General features: G+C 47.1%; 1 protein-coding gene across 3 annotated transcripts in view; it reads left to right on the top strand.

The window, feature by feature from the left end:
• The window catches only part of LOC118392782 (receptor-type tyrosine-protein phosphatase zeta-like), a 46415-nt gene that overhangs the window by 25703 nt on the left and 2483 nt on the right, over nt 1-18229 (top strand). For 2 of the 3 annotated variants that reach the window (XM_052460150.1, XM_052460152.1), the window contains 25 exons: nt 9-160; nt 380-475; nt 588-654; nt 808-965; nt 1893-2043; nt 3262-3446; nt 4009-4135; nt 4411-5370; nt 7185-7332; nt 8709-8800; nt 8903-8988; nt 9759-9779; nt 10281-10377; nt 10491-10561; nt 10842-10976; nt 11171-11302; nt 11405-11568; nt 11685-11820; nt 13734-13880; nt 14123-14216; nt 14486-14562; nt 15216-15347; nt 15542-15694; nt 17128-17270; nt 17541-17676. In XM_052460150.1, coding sequence (XP_052316110.1) covers nt 9-160; nt 380-475; nt 588-654; nt 808-965; nt 1893-2043; nt 3262-3446; nt 4009-4135; nt 4411-5370; nt 7185-7332; nt 8709-8800; nt 8903-8988; nt 9759-9779; nt 10281-10377; nt 10491-10561; nt 10842-10976; nt 11171-11302; nt 11405-11568; nt 11685-11820; nt 13734-13880; nt 14123-14216; nt 14486-14562; nt 15216-15347; nt 15542-15694; nt 17128-17270; nt 17541-17676 — 3860 coding nt within the window. The remainder of the gene's footprint in view (nt 1-8; nt 161-379; nt 476-587; nt 655-807; nt 966-1892; nt 2044-3261; nt 3447-4008; nt 4136-4410; nt 5371-7184; nt 7333-8708; nt 8801-8902; nt 8989-9758; nt 9780-10280; nt 10378-10490; nt 10562-10841; nt 10977-11170; nt 11303-11404; nt 11569-11684; nt 11821-13733; nt 13881-14122; nt 14217-14485; nt 14563-15215; nt 15348-15541; nt 15695-17127; nt 17271-17540; nt 17677-18229) is intronic. The other variant, XM_052460151.1, reaches the window with a different exon arrangement.

Genomic DNA, 18229 nt, shown 5'->3' on the forward strand with positions numbered 1-18229 from the left:
TGTTCCAGTGGTGCTAGGCCTGGACGGGGAGTACTATGTGAGTGGCGGTGGTCTGAGCACCAGGTTCAGGTTGGGGAGGATGACGTTCCACTGGGGCCGCTGCAACGCCTCCTCAGACGGATCAGAGCACAGCCTCAACGGACTCAAGTTCCCCCTGGAGGTGGCACATCGTCCAATCAATGAGTCAATCGGAGCAAATGACACGCCACATCGTGCCACACCACACCCCTGACTACGGGCCACTTTACGCCGACATTACAAAGCCCCACAATGAATAACGATCTCTACTCTCTCTCTCTCTCTCTTTCTCTCTCTCTCTCTCTCTCTCTCTCTCTCTCTCTCTCTCTCCTCTCTCCTCTCTCCTCTCTCTCTGATCCAGATGCAGATCTTGTGTTATGAGTCAGGCCTGTACCAGTCTATAGACGATGCGGTGAGGGATGGAGGGAGGATCGCAGCGCTGGCAGTCCTGTTTGAGGTGGAGCTCTGAACCAATGTCCACACTGCATGCCACTTAGCGTGAATCAATGCATCCTAGATCGTACGCGAGCATGTTAGTATGTCAACTCACTGTGATTTCTGCTCCACAGACCAGCCTAGATAACAATGACAACTACAACACCATCTTAGAAGGGGTCAACAGCGTCAACAGGTTCGGTATGCAGCTGCTCATTGTTCTACTCTATTTATTTGACTCTAATTTTGCGTTCTATTATTTCTATTTCTATATTCGGCGGGTTCAGGAGTCCCAGTGACCTACTGAAAAGCAGGTGTGTCGGTCACTCTCACCTATCACTCTCTTCCGTTCAGGTAAGACTGGGAATGTTGAGCCCTTCTCTCTGCTGGCCCTGCTCCCTAACTCCACTGATAAATACTACACGTACAACGGTTCCCTCACCTCCCCACCCTGCTCTGAGACGGTGGAGTGGATCGTCTTCAAACACACCGTGCCCATCTCTGAGACACAGGTGAGTGTCACACACACACACACATAAACGTGGGGGTACACACACACACACACACACACACACACACACACACACACACACACACACACACACACACACACACACACACACACACACACACACACACACACACACACACACACACGTGATGATGTTATACGGTGAGGCAGTGTCATGATGAGGTCATACAGTGAGACAGCTTCCCAAGTGTGAGGAGCAGAGAAGAGCAGGAGAACAGCAGTGTGCGTGTGGCCGGCAAAGCGAGGTGTGACGTGGGCATATATGTACTCAGTGGGCACAGAGACACTCAAAGACACCACGAAAATAGAGTAGCACTCTCCCTGATTTCTGCCGTGACAATTCTTTAAACACTCCATCATCAGACCTTACACACACATACTCTCACACACACACACACACACACACACACACACACACACACACACACACACACACACACACACACACACACACACACACACACACACACACACACACACACACACACACACACACACAATATCAATATTTCACTACAGCAGCAGCAGTAGCAGTAGGAGCAGGAAGACACTGCAGAGACAACAACTCTCCCTCCACAGGGGAGGACCTTACCATTTCCCCTCCACTTCCTGCTCTTTAAATCTCAGTTTGAACCGACCTGGAGCAGCATTGCTCTAGTTAACTCACACAGGGTCTCTGCCTGCCTCATCTATTCTCCATCATCCACTTTAGAGCAGAAAGTGTTTTTTCAACATTTAGGAAGGGAGAAGTAGGGTAGTGGCCGAAACAAGCCGATGACCCTTAACCATTAAAGGTTAAAGGGCTACTTTGGTGAAGCACACAAGACATGAATGAATGCACATCTCTCACATCTCTCTCTCGCTCTCTCAATTTCCCTCTGTCTCTCCCGCTCTCTCTCCCTCTCAGTTGGAGGTGTTCTGTGAGGTGATGACCATGCAGCAGGCAGGCTATGTGATGCTGATGGACTACCTGCAGAACAACTTCAGGGAGCAGCAGCAGCAGTTCTTGGGCCAGGTCTTCTCCTCCTACACTGGAACAGAGGAGGTCCTCACTCCCAGTATGTGTCCGTAACTCTTCAACCTGAACCCTGACCTCTGACCCCTGACCCTCACACTCTTTCTACACAGGCACAGTTGAGGTCCTCACCCCCAGTTTGTACCTGTAGGCTATACCCTGAACCCTAACCTCTAACCCTAGACCCCTAATCCTTACCTTCACCTTACAATGGCAAAGATGATCCTCACTCCTAGTACCTACCCTTAACTTATAACCCCTGACCTCTAAACCCGTACTATTAGCCCCTAACGCTAACTCTGGCCTTCACCTTTGTCATTTATGTTGTCATTTATAGTATGTACCTGTTCTACTTTAATGCCTGACCCCTGACCCTTATCTACCCGCTGACCCCAACACCTGACCCCTAGCCTTCCGCACCCACCCTACCACATGCTGACCTTGCCCCTGGCTTCTCTCTTCTCCCATACTAGACCTCGGTAAAACCATAGCATGATTCACACTCACACTGAGCTGTACTGTAACACAAACAGGCCATACTGTGAAGTAGGAACTAGCGTCAAAAGCCCCCGATCTTGTAACCAGCCACATGGGGAAGATCTCAAATGCAGACTCCTCGCGTCCTCTTTCCTCTCTACTCGTCTCCTTCTCAAAACCGATTGGATGGGAAAGCTAGAGGTCCCGCCCCTCGGACCTTCTCCTCCAATGGATTTTGAGGAGGCCAGGACGCGAGGAGTATGCAATTGAGATTCCCCTATATTTTCAGCATTGATGTTTTAGAGCCTACTCCCAAGGTCTTACGAGTGCAGCTCATCAAAAGAACTCCTCTCTCTCTCTCTCTCTCTCTGCCTTTTAAAAATACCCCAAATAAGCTCTCTGGGTTGCTAGGAAACCTGACTTTGTAATTCCCCCTCTTTCAGTGTAGCAATTTATTTGACATTTTCTCTTTTTTGAAATTGAAATATGTCTGTTCAGAAATGCAAAAAGCATAGATATCTATTCCTTTTATATATCTATACCCAAAATGTCTCCCTTTACCTCTTCCTTTCCCTCTTTCAGTGTTGCTCTAAGAGAGACATTGTAGTCTACCAACATGTTTTCCTTAGGAAAACTCAATCCCAATTTCTCATTGTCTCCCCAGTGTTGAAAATGGACATATTCCCTATCTGACCATGTTGATAACCAGACACAAACATATGTTATCATCAGAGATTATATTTGAATCTAACGTAATCTAACCTCATTTTTCTGTGTTTTCCAGTGTGCAGCTCGGAGCCTCAGAACATGCAGGCGGATGCCCAGAACGAAACTACCATCATGGTGATGTGGGAGCGCCCCCGTGTGGTGTATGACACCACCATCGACTGGTACTCTGTCACCTACCAGCGGCTGCAGGACCAGAACCAGCCCAAACACGAGTACCGCACCGACGGAGACCAGGACGTGGTAATACACCTGTCTACTTATCCAGCTACTGTTGCATACCAGTCAGTGCTGGAAGTGACTACTTGCCTGTGGATCGTCTCTCTCTCCCTCACTCTCTCTTTCTCTCTCTCTCTCGCTCCCTCTCTCTCTCTCCGTCTCTCTCTCTCGCTCTCGCTCTCGCGCTCTCTCCCATAGTGATAACCAAAAGATACCTGTAAACCATCTGGCCAGAGGTTTACAATATACAATATAAATACGGCTGTGATTGTTTTTGTTGTGTGAGTGTGTGTGTGTGTGTGTGTGTGTGTGTGTGTGTGTGCGTGTGTGTGTGCGTGTGCGTGTGCGTGTGCGTGTGTGTGTGTGTGTGCGCGATGGTTTGTGTTCATCAGACCTTATGTGCCTTCTCACACAAATCGATAGCAATTGCATGTAAGTCAGAAATCAACCTCATATGTTAAATAGGGTGAAAAAAGCTGAGACAAGCAACTGACCGTCACTACTGTAATTGGAATTGGCTGAGTGTGATTGGCTGATGTATTGATGAGTTGACCAACATATTATTTGATCAATCACCCTCTCTCAGGGGGCCATCATCCCCGGCCTCCTGTCCAACAGCAGCTATGTGGTCCAGGTGGTAGCTGTCTGCACCAATGGCCTGACGGGACGCTGGAGTGACCAGATTATAGTGGACATGCCCCAGGAGGACCCGGGTGAGACCAGCTATAGTCTCGGGCACCCACAAGCAAACATTTGAATGTTAAGGCTGTCACGAGAGACCAGATTCTAAAAGGGATTTTTAGTCCAGGAAAAGGTTGAATCTGTGTCCAGCGTGAGCCTATGCCACTCAGAATCATAGGAGAGAATAAAGAACTTAGGTTAACGGACTTTAAAGTTGAAAGTAAGTATGAAAGTTATCAAAATAGTTGTACTCACCGTGACAGTCTAATTTATATATATGTATACCCACCCATTCTCTTTTCTCCAGAAATTGAGTCTGATCCAGACAACACAGAACCTGAGGATATATTGGAACCTGAGGACATATTGGAACCAGTAGACCAGGTCCCAGTAGACCAGAACCCAGTAGAAGAGAGCAGCACCAGAGAGGGTCGCCAGCAGATTTTCCCTGACCAGCCCTCCACCACTGCTGCCTCCCAGGTGAGCTCTGTGCCGGTACCACCAGGCACCAGAGATGACCAGAACCGGATCGACCAGGACCCTGTGAACCAGTCCAGAGTGGACAAACCCAAGAAGGACCAGACCAGGAAGGACAAGAAGAAGCAGCGTATCCCTCCCCACCGCCCCTTCACCAGCGCCGCCTCCAACGGTAAGAGCGCCATGTGGGTCACCATGGTGACCGACCAGCCGGGGTTCCTGATTCCCGTCTCCCGGACGAACAGCCCGCCGCCTGTCCGCCGGCCAATCACAGAGGAGGCCTCATTGTCGCGGTCTCCTCAGCAGAACCGGAACCAAAACCGTGGTTCCGCTGCCCAGAAACCTGACGTTTCCGGTATCGGCCTGATACCCCCAGAGGGCGATATGTACACCCCTCCGGCAGGGGGCATGGTGGTCACTGATGTTTACTACGAGGACGTTGTCAACACCACTGCCTTAGAATCCGCAACTACGCCAACTAAAACAACACTGAAAAAACCCCTGGATGATAGAGTTCTCAGTCCTGTTACTGCCAGACCTAAAGTCACAATGAAAGGACATGACAGGGGCTTGGTTTTGACGTCCAGGCTCTCTGATAACAGAGTTAGCACAGTGACAAGGGCCACCCCTATTCAACAGACCCCGGTTTCTGTAACCTCAACCACCTCTGTGCCCTGGATCAGATCCAGGACTTCAAGTCCCAGCAACTCCCTCTCCACGGCCTACGGCTCCTCCACAACCTCAGGCCTCGTCAAGGTCTTACAGCACACCACCCAGCCCATATTCACCGGTAAGAAACACCTGTGTGCCCTGCAGCCCTGCATGTGTGCTGTAAATGTCTGTGTGTGTACATATAAAATATATTACACATGACCTTTATGCCTTTGCCTCTCCTCCTGTTGCCAAAACGTGGTACTGTATAGTGCACTCTTACATCGTTTGGTTGTGTGGTGGTTATTTGAGGGTAGAATGATGGTTGTGTGATGGTTGTTTGATGGTTTTATGAGGGCTGTTTGATGGTTGTATGATGGCTTTATGGTGCCCATATGATGGTTGTATGATGGTTGTATGAAGGTTGTGTTTTGGTTGTGTGGCATTTGTATGATGGTTGTGTGATGGTTGTTTGATGGTTGTGTGTACCTCTCTCCTTGGTCCATCTGCCTCTCTCCGCCTGCTGCGCTGTCGATAAGGGTGATATTGCCGCTTAGACCTGCGATGGTGATAATGATGGTGGTGAAGGGACTGGCGCTCTACTGGCTGGTGGTGGTTACGCTGGTGATGTGCTGCAACAGTCCAGCTCTTTGTGTCTGTCGACAGCGATCTACCCTTTTCAACTTTTCTCTCATCCTTTGGCTGCCCAGCGGTTCATACTGGGACACACTGGTACTTCAGAGATCCATGTCTCCTACCGGTAGCCAGCGGTGGTGGGTATTCCTCTGCCAGTCTTCTTTCCCTTGAATCATAAAGATTGACATCTTATGTCTCCTTCTGGGACTCTTTACCTGCCTTGCTGTGTGTGAGCTGGCTGCTCCTCCCTGACTCCAGTCTGCCCTCTGGTGGCTGCTTTGTATAACCACTCAGACTCTGTGGTTGTTATGCTCCTCTCTGGTCGTCTGATGTAGTGTTGTTAAGTATTCAGTTTAGTGCTTATTTTTCACACTCAGTCTGACCAGACAGGCCTCTCTGTTCCAGTCAATACCAGCTTTCAGAGGGGGACTTGGGTTCAGCAGCCCACAGAACCTCTCAACTTTCCAGACCTATACCCCTCTGTCACCCACTCTGAGGAGGATTCTCTCACACCCTCCCAAGGGGGCTACACCCCCTTGCACCGTTCTCTCAGCCATTCAGAAGAGACAGCAGCCCTCGACCCGTCTGTCACCCCCTCCGAAAAAGACACCACCCTCTCCCCCTCTGTCTACCCCTCTGAAGAGGAGCCCAGGTCGGACAGACAGACGGTGACCTCTCCGGTTGGACAGACAGACATCAGTGGCTCAGGCTCTGGCCTCTATGGGGACGGGGTTAACCTAGGTCAGGACTGGCTGAGAGGGGCGACACTTTCCCCTGGGACAGACCTACGTTCACTCACACCGGCCTCAGCCATGGACCCAACAGAGGGAGAGACACAGGGAGAGAGCAGTGGTGACTTAGGGGATCTTTCGTCCAGCTTCTACTTTGAGAGGGAGACTGGTAGTGGTGTGTCCGAGGTGGACAGAGCAGGGGCCAATCCCCAGGGGTCTGTGGTGCTGGGGGAGGCTAGTGGGTCTGGAGATGGAGAGGTCCAAGTGGAGCCTGGTAACTCTGGTATAGAGCTGCATATCCCTTGTATAGATCTACGTGTCCCTGTTCTCCCTGACAGCAGGGCTGTGGAGGAGCTGAGGAAAGGTAACGTACGCTCAGGTATCTCCAATCATGGTGGCGGGTTAGGTGATGTTATTCAGAGAGTGACATGAGATGTTCTTGTGTAGCAGAGGAAATATGACTATGGCATTTGTACTCAATGTGGTGGTAACAGATTTCCTACTGATTTAAATGAATAAAATATATTTTTGTCGTTGTTTGTTTGCGTGTGCATACGGGTCTGTAAATAATACCCCCCTCCCCCAGAGATCAATAACAGCAGCCATGAATCAAGGGTAGAAATGGTGGGAAGTGTTGCTGAAAGGGAGAGGAGGACAGTGGTCCCTCTGGCTGTGGTATCCACCCTCACCATTATCTGTCTACTGGTCCTGGTGGGCATCCTCATCTACTGGAGGTAGGATTAGCACACTGCACTGTTAGCCGTTTTGTAATTGTATCAGTAGCTTACTGTATAAACTGAATACAGTAGATCACCATACATTCCACAATAAAATTGTTTTTCCAGCACACTGTAAGACCTTTCTATCATTTCAAGGGCACAGTATTTTACGGTATTAATTGTGGTGCATTGTGGTGAAATATTGTGTGAGCAGAAGAAATCTCTGGCCCATAAAGTTGATCAGGCTGTTGATTGTGGCCTGTGGAATGTTGTCCGACTCCTTCTCCATTGGCTGTGCGTAGTTACTGGACATTGGCGGAAACTGGAACACGCTGTCGTACATGTCGATCCGGAGCATCCCAAACATGCTCAATGGGGTGACATATTGTCCCCAGCACAAGATGCACCTGTGTAATGATCATGATGTTTAATCGGCTTCTTGATATGCCACACCTGTCAGGTGGAGGGATTATCTTGGCAAAGGAGAAATGCAAACTAACAAATTTGTGGACAACATTTGAGAGAAATACATTTTTTGTGCATACGAAAAATGTCTGGGATCTTTTATTTCAGCTCATGAAACATGGGACCAACACTTTGCATGTTGCGTTTATGTTTTTGTTCAGTGTATATATAGGGAACAGATCAGAGTAGAAGTGGGTCTTTTAATGGTTGAATATTTAACCATGTCCGTTTGATTTGTTTTGCCCTGTAATCACAGACCGTTTGGAAGCCTTTGATTAGGCCTCTAGAAGTGCAAGTGATATGAAACACCTAGTTTTCATTAATATGCAAATGCCTACAGCCAACCTGCTCGCTCTAATCCCTTGTAATTACAGTAAAATACTGTATTTTAATAGTCCGTTTTACTGTATTGTACTGTGTTTCATTGCTCTGTCATCAAGTTACTCTAAATATCTCAGTATTGTATTGGCACTATCCAGAGATATATCATAAGATATCTTGTTGCAATTACAAGTAATGGAGAATCTTTTTACTTGCTATGACTGTGACTTTTTTTCTCAACCTCTCACTGACTGACTGTAAGTTGCTAAGGACAAGATCGCCCGATAAATGACCAAAATGTAAATTTTAAAATGAAAACTTGCAAATATGTTGCTGCATGGGTAATTCCAATAAAATACTGGGTAATTCCAAAAAATTACAATCACATTTTTGGTACCGTAAAATGAATTACTGTCAAATGTATCACACCAGCTGTCCTCTAAAATAAATTACAGTAACTTACTGGCCAATTACAGGACATTTTTTACAGTGTATGTTTAGATAGTAATGTATTGTGTAGAGCAGGTATGATTGTCTGCTCTGTAGAATTGGGAGTTGTGTCAGCTCTATGAAGTATATTTCTATTTTCAACGTTTATTCAACAGAAACTGCTTCCAGACGGTTGACTTCTACACTGAAGACACCGCCTCACCCAAAGTCATCTCTGCTCTGTCTTCACCTCTGCTGCTCACCACAGGTAACGCACGCATGCACTCGCACACACACCCACACACACACACACACCACACACACACACACACACCTTCGTCCATTCATCCATTCCTGTCTGTGTTTCCAGAAGAGCACGAGGCGCTGTCAGTGAAGCAGTTTGTGAAGCACGTGGCAGAGCTCCACCAGACCAACACCTTCTCCAAGGAGTTTGAGGTGAGAGAGACATCAGCCTGATACTACTGTATGTGTTATACATACCACTCTTAATGCTCCCCAGCAGTATTAACATCACCTAGACATAGTGTTGTAGTCGGGATTTGACCCTCACTGCTTACTAAAGCTGTCATTATTCCTTTCTAATCAATAAAAGTCTATGTTAGTTCAGACAATAACTGAACTCAACACTACTGGTAAGTGAGGCATCCTGTCTGGAAGGTGTCACTGTCTGAAACAGAAACGTTTGTTTAAGGGCCAATGAGAATGGTTGTCTGTAGATGTGTATTAGATGTCCCTATTATATCTCAGTGTACCTGTTGTGGTTGTGGGTTAGCATGTTGAGGGTGTACTGTATGTTTGGGTCAGGGACTACATTACACTGTCTCTGTAGGTAACTGTACTCTAATAAACCCTGTACATAGCTATAGATACACAGAGTTTGGCAAACGTTGTAGACATTTCAGTGCCATGTTCACACCACCCATTCCAAGACAACGTTCCAATAGAATGTTAGGTGTCAACATGGCGTACAGTTTGCTAAACTGTGTGGATCAGTAGGTGACTCTGTCAATAGGCATGCCCACTACCTCCAGACACATACACACACACAGAGCTGTTCCTCATGTCTGTGTATCTGCACTGACTGGTCACTGTGTGTCGCCCCAACCCCTCATCGCTGTGCCTTCTGCATTCTCACCCCCTCCTCCCCACCACCCTTCCACCTCCCATTCTCACCCCCCGCCCCTCCTTCCTCCCCCTCCCATTAGATTGTGACAGAGTGTTATGAGGTAAGACTCCCTTTGTGTTAGATTAGATATGCGCACGGTATCGAAGATGTGATCTCATCTTATCCTGATTCATCAGGACTTCCTGAATCTTTGATGTTTGACCTCAGAATCAGGAAGACCGTTTCTCTTTATCCTATCATTGGAATTGACTGATAGTGTTTTCTTTGTTGCATGGATCACATCTCTGAGTAGCTGTACTGTCTGCTGGCATGTATTTGAGTGTTTTCTTGTTTGTTGTGTTCTTCTTGCATGCTACCTTCTATTTGATAATTGGACTCCGGCCGGGTTGTGTGTGTTGGTTCGTGTGTGTGTGTGTGTGTGTGTGTGTGTGTGTGTGTGTGTGTGTGTGTGTGTGTGTGTGTGTGTGTGTGTGTGTGTGTGTGTGTGTGTGTGTGCGTGCGTGCGTGCGTGCGTGCGTGCGTGCGTGCGTGCGTGCGGATGTGTGTATTGGTCATTGTTCAGGGTTGTGTGACTGAGTGCCAGTGTGTGTTTCTCTGACAGGAGGTGCAGTCATGCACGGTGGAGATGGGCATCACTACTGACAGCTCCAACCACCCAGACAACAAGAACAAGAACCGATACATCAACATCATGGCCTGTACGTCACTCACTCACTCACTCACTCACTCACTCACTCACTCACTCACACACAGACACAGACACACACACACACACATACAGACTATTCATTAACCCTCTTTGTTGGTCTAGATGACCACAGCAGAGTCAAACTACTGGAAGAGGGAAAAGGTGGAGACTACATCAATGCTAACTTTGTTGATGTAAGTAGCTCCTCTCCTAATCATTAATATCATCCATATCTATATTGAATACTAAACATGTACGTACACTATATAAATGGGATTAGTATAGAAATACCGACTGAGGGGTAGTATGGAAGATTGACTGGATGATTGGTTGATCTGTGTGTGTGTGTGTGTGTGTGTGTGTGTGTGTGTGTGTGTGTGTGTGTGTGTGTGTGTGTGTGTGTGTGTGTGTGTGTGTGTGTGTGTGTGTGTGTGTGTGTGTGTGTGTGTGTGTGTGTGTGTGTGTTCCTGTCAGGGTTTTGAGCGTACAAGGGCCTACATCGCAGCCCAGGGGCCCCTGAAGTCTGGAACAGAGGACTTCTGGAGGATGGTGTGGCAGGAGAATGTTGGAGTCATCGTCATGATCACCAACCTGTTGGAGAAGGGGCGGGTCAGTTAGTCACCCAGACAGACTGCAGGCTGGGGCACTGTGTTAAAGTGTCTATTTTTACACCGTTTAAACAGAAAACATTGGTTCAACAGGGAAGACAAATGGAACATATCTACGTTTGTGAAATGTTTGTTACTTTTATATGACTGCTTTGACCATTGTGTGACTGAGGCTCTCGCCCTCTGTGATGTCAGAGGAAGTGTGACCAGTACTGGCCAATGGAGAACCAGGAGGAGTACGGTAATTTCCTGGTGACCCTAAAAGACACCAAGACCCTGGCCTACTATACCCTGAGGACCTTTACCCTCAGAGACACCTCACAAAAGGTACCTTCCTGGACACACACACACACACCTTGAAGAAGATGCACTGCAGTGCACAGAGCTTCTAGTCTGATTGACCCTGCCGGCTGTGTGTTGTACCTACAGGCTTCCCAGAGGGGACGCTGTGCTGAGAGGACGGTGGTCCAGTACCACTACACCCAGTGGCCTGACATGGGCGTGCCTGAATACACCCTGCCTGTCCTCTCCTTCGTACGGGCCTCGACCCAGGCCAGGACTCAGGACATGGGCCCCGTCCTCGTACACTGCAGGTGGGCTGGGTGTGAAGGGGGGGGTGCAGGAGGTGGGTATCCAAGTATTCATTTCTGAAAAGGGAAGCGTCATGTTGTGTGGGATTCTCTCACAAGTATGTCCTGTGTGTGTGTAGTGCTGGTGTGGGGAGGACAGGGACCTACATTGTGCTGGACAGCATGTTGCAACAGATCCAGGACCAGGGAACAGTCAACATACTGGGCTTCCTCAAACACGTCAGAACACAGAGGAACTACCTGGTACAGACGGAGGTAATGCACACACTTTTCTCAAACTTGTCCTGGGGTGAACCAAGGGGTGCACATTTAGGTTTTTGCCCTAGCACCACACAGCCAATTCAAATAAGGAACTCATTATCCATTTCTTATTATTTTAATCAGCTGTTTAGTGCTAGGGCTAAAAAGTAAACGTGCAGCCCTTGAGGTCCCCAGGAACGAGTCTGGGAAACACTGAATTGGGGTTAATTGCCTTGCTCAAGGGCACATTGATAGATGTTTCACCTAGTCAGCTTGGGGATTCAAACCGGCAACCTTTTGGTTACTGGCCCAACGCTCTTAACCGCTAGGCTACCAGACACCTTTATGCCATGCTTTGATATACACAGACCTGAAAATATTGTAAAGGTGGAAGCAACAAGGCTCGGCCCAATAGGCAAACTCTGAACATATAGGAGCTAGGAGAAGGGGCTAGAGGTTGAAATGCAACCGGGCCCAGCTCTGCTGTCGGTGATGTGAGTGAGAGGTCTCTCTCTGTGTTATGTCTCTCTGGTCCTCAGGAGCAGTATGTGTTTATCCATGATGCTCTGCTGTCGGTGATGTGAGTGAGAGGTCTCTCTCTGTGTTATGTCTCTCTGGTCCTCAGGAGCAGTATGTGTTTATCCATGATGCTCTGCTGTCGGTGATGTGAGTGAGAGGTCTCTCTCTGTGTTATGTCTCTCTGGTCCTCAGGAGCAGTATGTGTTTATCCATGATGCCCTGGTGGAGGTGATGTGAGTGAGAGGTCTCTCTCTGTGTTATGTCTCTCTGGTCCTCAGGAGCAGTATGTGTTTATCCATGATGCCCTGGTGGAGGTGATGTGAGTGAGAGGTCTCTCTCTGTGTTATGTCTCTCTGGTCCTCAGGAGCAGTATGTGTTTATCCATGATGCCCTGGTGGAGGTGATGTGAGTGAGAGGTCTCTCTCTGTGTTATGTCTCTCTGGTCCACAGGAGCAGTATGTGTTTATCCACGATGTCCTGGTGGAGGTGATGTGAGTGAGAGGTCTCTCTCTGTGTTATGTCTCTCTGGTCCTCAGGAGCAGTATGTGTTTATCCATGATGCCCTGTTTATCCATGATGGTGGAGGTGATGTGAGTGAGAGGTCTCTCTCTGTGTTATGTCTCTCTGGTCCACAGGAGCAGTATGTGTTTATCCATGATGCCCTGGTGGAGGTGATGTGAGTGAGAGGTCTCTCTCTGTGTTATGTCTCTCTGGTCCACAGGAGCAGTATGTGTTTATCCACGATGCCCTGGTGGAGGTGATGTGAGTGAGAGGTCTCTCTCTGTGTTATGTCTCTCTGGTCCACAGGAGCAGTATGTGTTTATCCACGATGCCCTGGTGGAGGTGATGTGAGTGAGAGGTCTCTCTCTGTGTTATGTCTCTCTGGTCCACAGGAGCAGTATGTGTTTATCCATGATGCCCTGGTGGAGGTGATGTGAGTGAGAGGTCTCTCTCTGTGTTATGTCTCTCTGGTCCACAGGAGCAGTATGTGTTTATCCATGATGCCCTGGTGGAGGTGATGTGAGTGAGAGGTCTCTCTCTGTGTTATGTCTCTCTGGTCCTCAGGAGCAGTATGTGTTTATCCATGATGCCCTGGTGGAGGTGATGTGAGTGAGAGGTCTCTCTCTGTGTTATGTCTCTCTGGTCCACAGGAGCAGTATGTGTTTATCCACGATGCCCTGGTGGAGGTGATGTGAGTGAGAGGTCTCTCTCTGTGTTATGTCTCTCTGGTCCACAGGAGCAGTATGTGTTTATCCACGATGCCCTGGTGGAGGTGATGTGAGTGAGAGGTCTCTCTCTGTGTTATGTCTCTCTGGTCCTCAGGAGCAGTATGTGTTTATCCATGATGCCCTGGTGGAGGTGATGTGAGTGAGAGGTCTCTCTCTGTGTTATGTCTCTCTGGTCCTCAGGAGCAGTATGTGTTTATCCATGATGCCCTGGTGGAGGCCATCATCAGCAGGGACACTCTGGTGACCTCTGATCTGGTCCACTCCTACGTCTCGGACCTGCTGACCACTGGGCCCTCCGGCAGGACACGCATGGAGAGACAGTTCAAGGTCAGAACACACACACAGACCTAGATGTGGGTTTGTCACACCCTAGTGTGCTACTTTCAGGGTCCTGACTTGGGAACACATTGAGGATACGTCACATCCCAACCGTCCTCCTTTCCTTGAAGTAATCAATGATCAGGCATGACTTGATTGGTGAATCAAGTATAGCGGGAGTGATGGTAATGTGTTGGTTATGTGGCTGATCTGGTAGTGTTATGGTAATGTTTACTACTGTCGTGGTATAGCTGGTGAGTCAGCGCAGAGCCAGACAGGCTGACTACGCCGCTGCCCTGAGAGAAGGAAACGATGACAAAAACAGGACCTCCTCTCTCATGCCGGGTGAGTTGAAGTAGCCAAACACACACAACGTGAAATGGTTGGTTAGAGACAGCCATTCAGTCGATACCAGGAAGAGGGTCTCCTTCATCTTTTGTCTTACCCCAGCGGAGAAGAGAAATAAACAAAAGAACATTTTGATTTGGGGTAATAAAAAAATGGAATAGTTTATCTGGGCAAACCTGAAATCTTTCAATAAATACATTCAAGCAATACTTTAGGACCACTTGAAAAGAATAGATTGGGTTTGTGTGTTTCTGTGTGTGCTGCAGTGGAGAGATCCAGAGTGTGTCTGTCATGTCCAGTGGAAGGAGAATCTTCAGACTACATCAACGCTTCCTATATCATGGTAAGAGCAAGGTTGTCCATTTGATAAGGACCCCTTTATAAATGCTTCATAGAGCATTCACAGGGTCTTCATAAACACTACATACACTGTGTACAAAACATTAGGAACTGCTCTTTCCATGACATAGACTGACAAGGTGAATCCAGGTGAAAGCAATGATCCCTTATTGATGTCAACTATTAAATCCATGTCAATCAGTGTAGAGGAAGGGGAGGAGTCCGGTTAAGAAAGGATGTTAAGCCTCGAGACAATTGCGACATGGATTGTATATGTGTGCCATTCAGAAGGTGAATGGACCAGACAAAATATGCAAGTGCCTTTGAAGAGGGTATGATGGTAGTAGGTGCCAGGGGCACCGGTTTTAGTGTGTCAAGAACTGCAATGCTACTGGGTTTATCACGCTCAACCGTTCCCCTTGTTGATCAAGAACGGTCCACCACCCAAAGTATTGTACATCCAGCCAACTTGACACAACTGTCCCTGTGGATCGCTTTCGACGCCATGCCCCGACGAATCGAGGCTGTTCTGAGGGAAAAAGGGGTGCAAAAGGTGTTCCCAATGTTTTGTACACTCATAAATCATGTAGAAGCAAAGTCATATGTGTGTTCCGGATTCATGTTGTTTATTTTGACTGTGTCTGTGCTGTGTTCCAGGGTTACCACAAGAGCAGGGAATTTATCCTGACCCAGTCTCCTCTCCCCTCCACTGTCTCGGACTTCTGGAGAATGGTCTGGGACCACAACGCACAGCTCATCATCTCGCTGCCTGACACACACACAGCACAGGTAAACAGATAGCATTCCACACACACACAGCACAGGTAAACAGATAGCATTACACACACACACACACACACACACACACACACACACACACACACACACACACACACACACACACACACACACACACACACACACACACATACACAGGTCAACAGTTTCACACCTATAACGCTGTCTCGGTTGTGTCCTATCAGCGCGGGGGGGAGGAGTCGTGTGCGTATTGGCCCAGTAAGGATCAGCCAATCAGCTGTGAGGGTTTCATAGTGTCATTCTCTGGAGAGGACCACATGTGTCTGGCCAACGAGGAGAGACTGGTGGTCCACGACTTCTTACTGGAGGCCACACAGGTGAGATCCAACCTTACACACTCACACGTGTACGCCTGCACACGTACACACACACACACACACAGATCCAACCACACACAGCCCAGCTAGCACATAACGTTCTGAGAACCATATGTTTCTTAGAGCTTGGTGAGAGAAATGGCTGACTTATGGTTATTTTGCATTCAACCTTTCCACAACTTTCTGGGAATGGCACAGGATAGTTGCTTGCCTTTGAAACATTCTCGGCACATTTAAGGACTGACAAAAAAACATTATTTTCTTGGTATTTCATTACTTTAACAGAACGTTTCCTAAAAGTTCAAACATGGTTACGTTTCATTTCAATGTTGGTTATGTTCTCCCAACTAGTTTGGCATTGGGAATGTTCTCAGATAGTTGAGAGAACGTTAAGAAACAAGTTATTCTGTGGGAATTTCAGTACTTCAGCATAACGTTTCCTACAGGTTTCCTCGTGGTTCTATTTAAAGTCATGTTCTCAAATTTTCCCAAGAACGTTAAGAAAACGTTCCATAAAAACAGAAGAGAGAACTTTCTAAGAATGTTATTTAAAAATGTAAACATTCCTTTCTCAGCATCAACATAACTCTCTCTATCTTGTTAAGTGTGTTGGCCACGCCCACTAATTGTCCACATCTGATCTTAGTGAGTTCTTGTTTCACAGAGTGTTTATTGGTAGTCTTACGCAAGTCTACTTTGAAACAAAAGTATTTGTTGAAATGTATAACATTTTGAGTTTGCATCCCAATGTTCACTTTATATACATCACAGAAGACTGAAATGTAACAAAACTGTTTCACATAGAAACCACATTTTTCTGTTTTTTGAAATAATGTTTACCAATTATGAAATTATGAAAAATAGTAATAACATTCCACCCATTAGGCAACTAGAAGGTGATTTGGTTGACTGCAGGAAAGGGCTACTAGGGAAATTAATTTCCATGTGTCCTATCTGTGCTTGGAGTTCAAACATGTTTTGAACCCAAAATAATCTAGGCAAGTGTTATTAAAAGTCTTATTGAAACATTCATTGAACATTTTTAAGGAAGTTGTTAAAAAACCTCCAAATACCCTATAATTTAATTTCTCAGAGGGTTAATAAAACCTTCCAGGGAAACATTCAAGGAACCAAAGTAAAACACTCTCAGAACCTCCCTGGCTGCAAACTAAAAATAAACATTCCCAGAACAGGCAACATTTTCACTTCTGTTCTCAGAACGTTTAAAAAACGTTCAATTTTACCGGTCAGAAAGCATATTGGCTTTGTTCCCACAACCAATGTGAAACCAAAAACATACGTTCCCACAACTTTCAAGGAACCGAATGTGCTAGCTGGGAGAGATCAAACTAGACACACACACAAATGAGGACCACACACAAACGAGAACTACACATACACACACCCACACTCCTCACTCTCTCTTTCCCCAGGATAACTATGTCCTGGAGGTGCGTCAGTACATGTCCCCCTGCTGGCCCAACCCAGACAGCCCTGTCAGCGGCACCTTCCAGCTGCTCAACATTATCACAGAGGACAGCAGACAGAGAGAAGGAACCATAGTCGTGCATGACCGGTGAGTCACTGCTCTCCTCTGTTCCTCGAGTCTTCTCTGTTCCCTCTGTGTTCTATGGGGTTGAGAGGTCAGCTGAGGGCCGGTAGGGTGCGAGGAGTCTTATTTGAAGAGTGTGTTAACTCACTGATGGGAACTGATTTCACCGATTCACCATATAAAGTGCTTTTTGTTCCAGGAGTAGTTGGTTCATTCTGTGTTTGAGACAAAGACTTGGGTGTTGTTTCTGTAATTGGTTCATAGCATATTTTCCCCTGTCTGTGTCTGTGTTAGGCTGGGTGGCTCGGTGGCGGGGCTGTTCTGTGCCCTCACCACCCTGGCACATCAGCTGGAGCAGCAGGGCTCTGTGGATGTGTACGAGGTGGCACGGATGACTAACCTGATGAGGCCTGGTGTCTTCAACGACATGGTATGTCCTGGAACAGCACACACACACACAACACAGAAACCCAGGGAACATAGCACAGCTCAAACATAGACACATACATACTCACAACAGGCTGATTATATAGACTAGACTTAACATAGTAAATGAACATCTGGGACATTCAAATTAGTATGATTGTTACGTTTGGTATGGTTACATAAGGCAGAAGGTTACTTAGGCAAAAACAAAAGGACAGGTGTTGGTCGGGGTGGATGGGTGGTCGTTTAACGCGAACATCTATCAACCCTAAGGTTGCGTTTTCAAATCTCATCACAGACAACTTTAGCAACTTTGCAACTATTTTCTTCTTTTTTAGCTACTTTGCATCTACTTAGCATGTTAGCTAACCCTTACCCAAACCCTAAACTTAACACTTTAACCTAACTCCTAAACCTAACCTTAACCCTAACCATTTACCCCTAGCCTAGCTAATGTTGTCATTAGCCACCGAGCTAACGTTAGCCACAACTAATTGTAATTCGTAACATATCATGCGTATTGCAAATCCGTAACATATTGTACTAATTGCAATTTG

Source organism: Oncorhynchus keta, chromosome 13, assembly GCF_023373465.1.
Source record: "Oncorhynchus keta strain PuntledgeMale-10-30-2019 chromosome 13, Oket_V2, whole genome shotgun sequence".
Classification (NCBI taxonomy): Eukaryota; Metazoa; Chordata; class Actinopteri; order Salmoniformes; family Salmonidae; genus Oncorhynchus; species Oncorhynchus keta.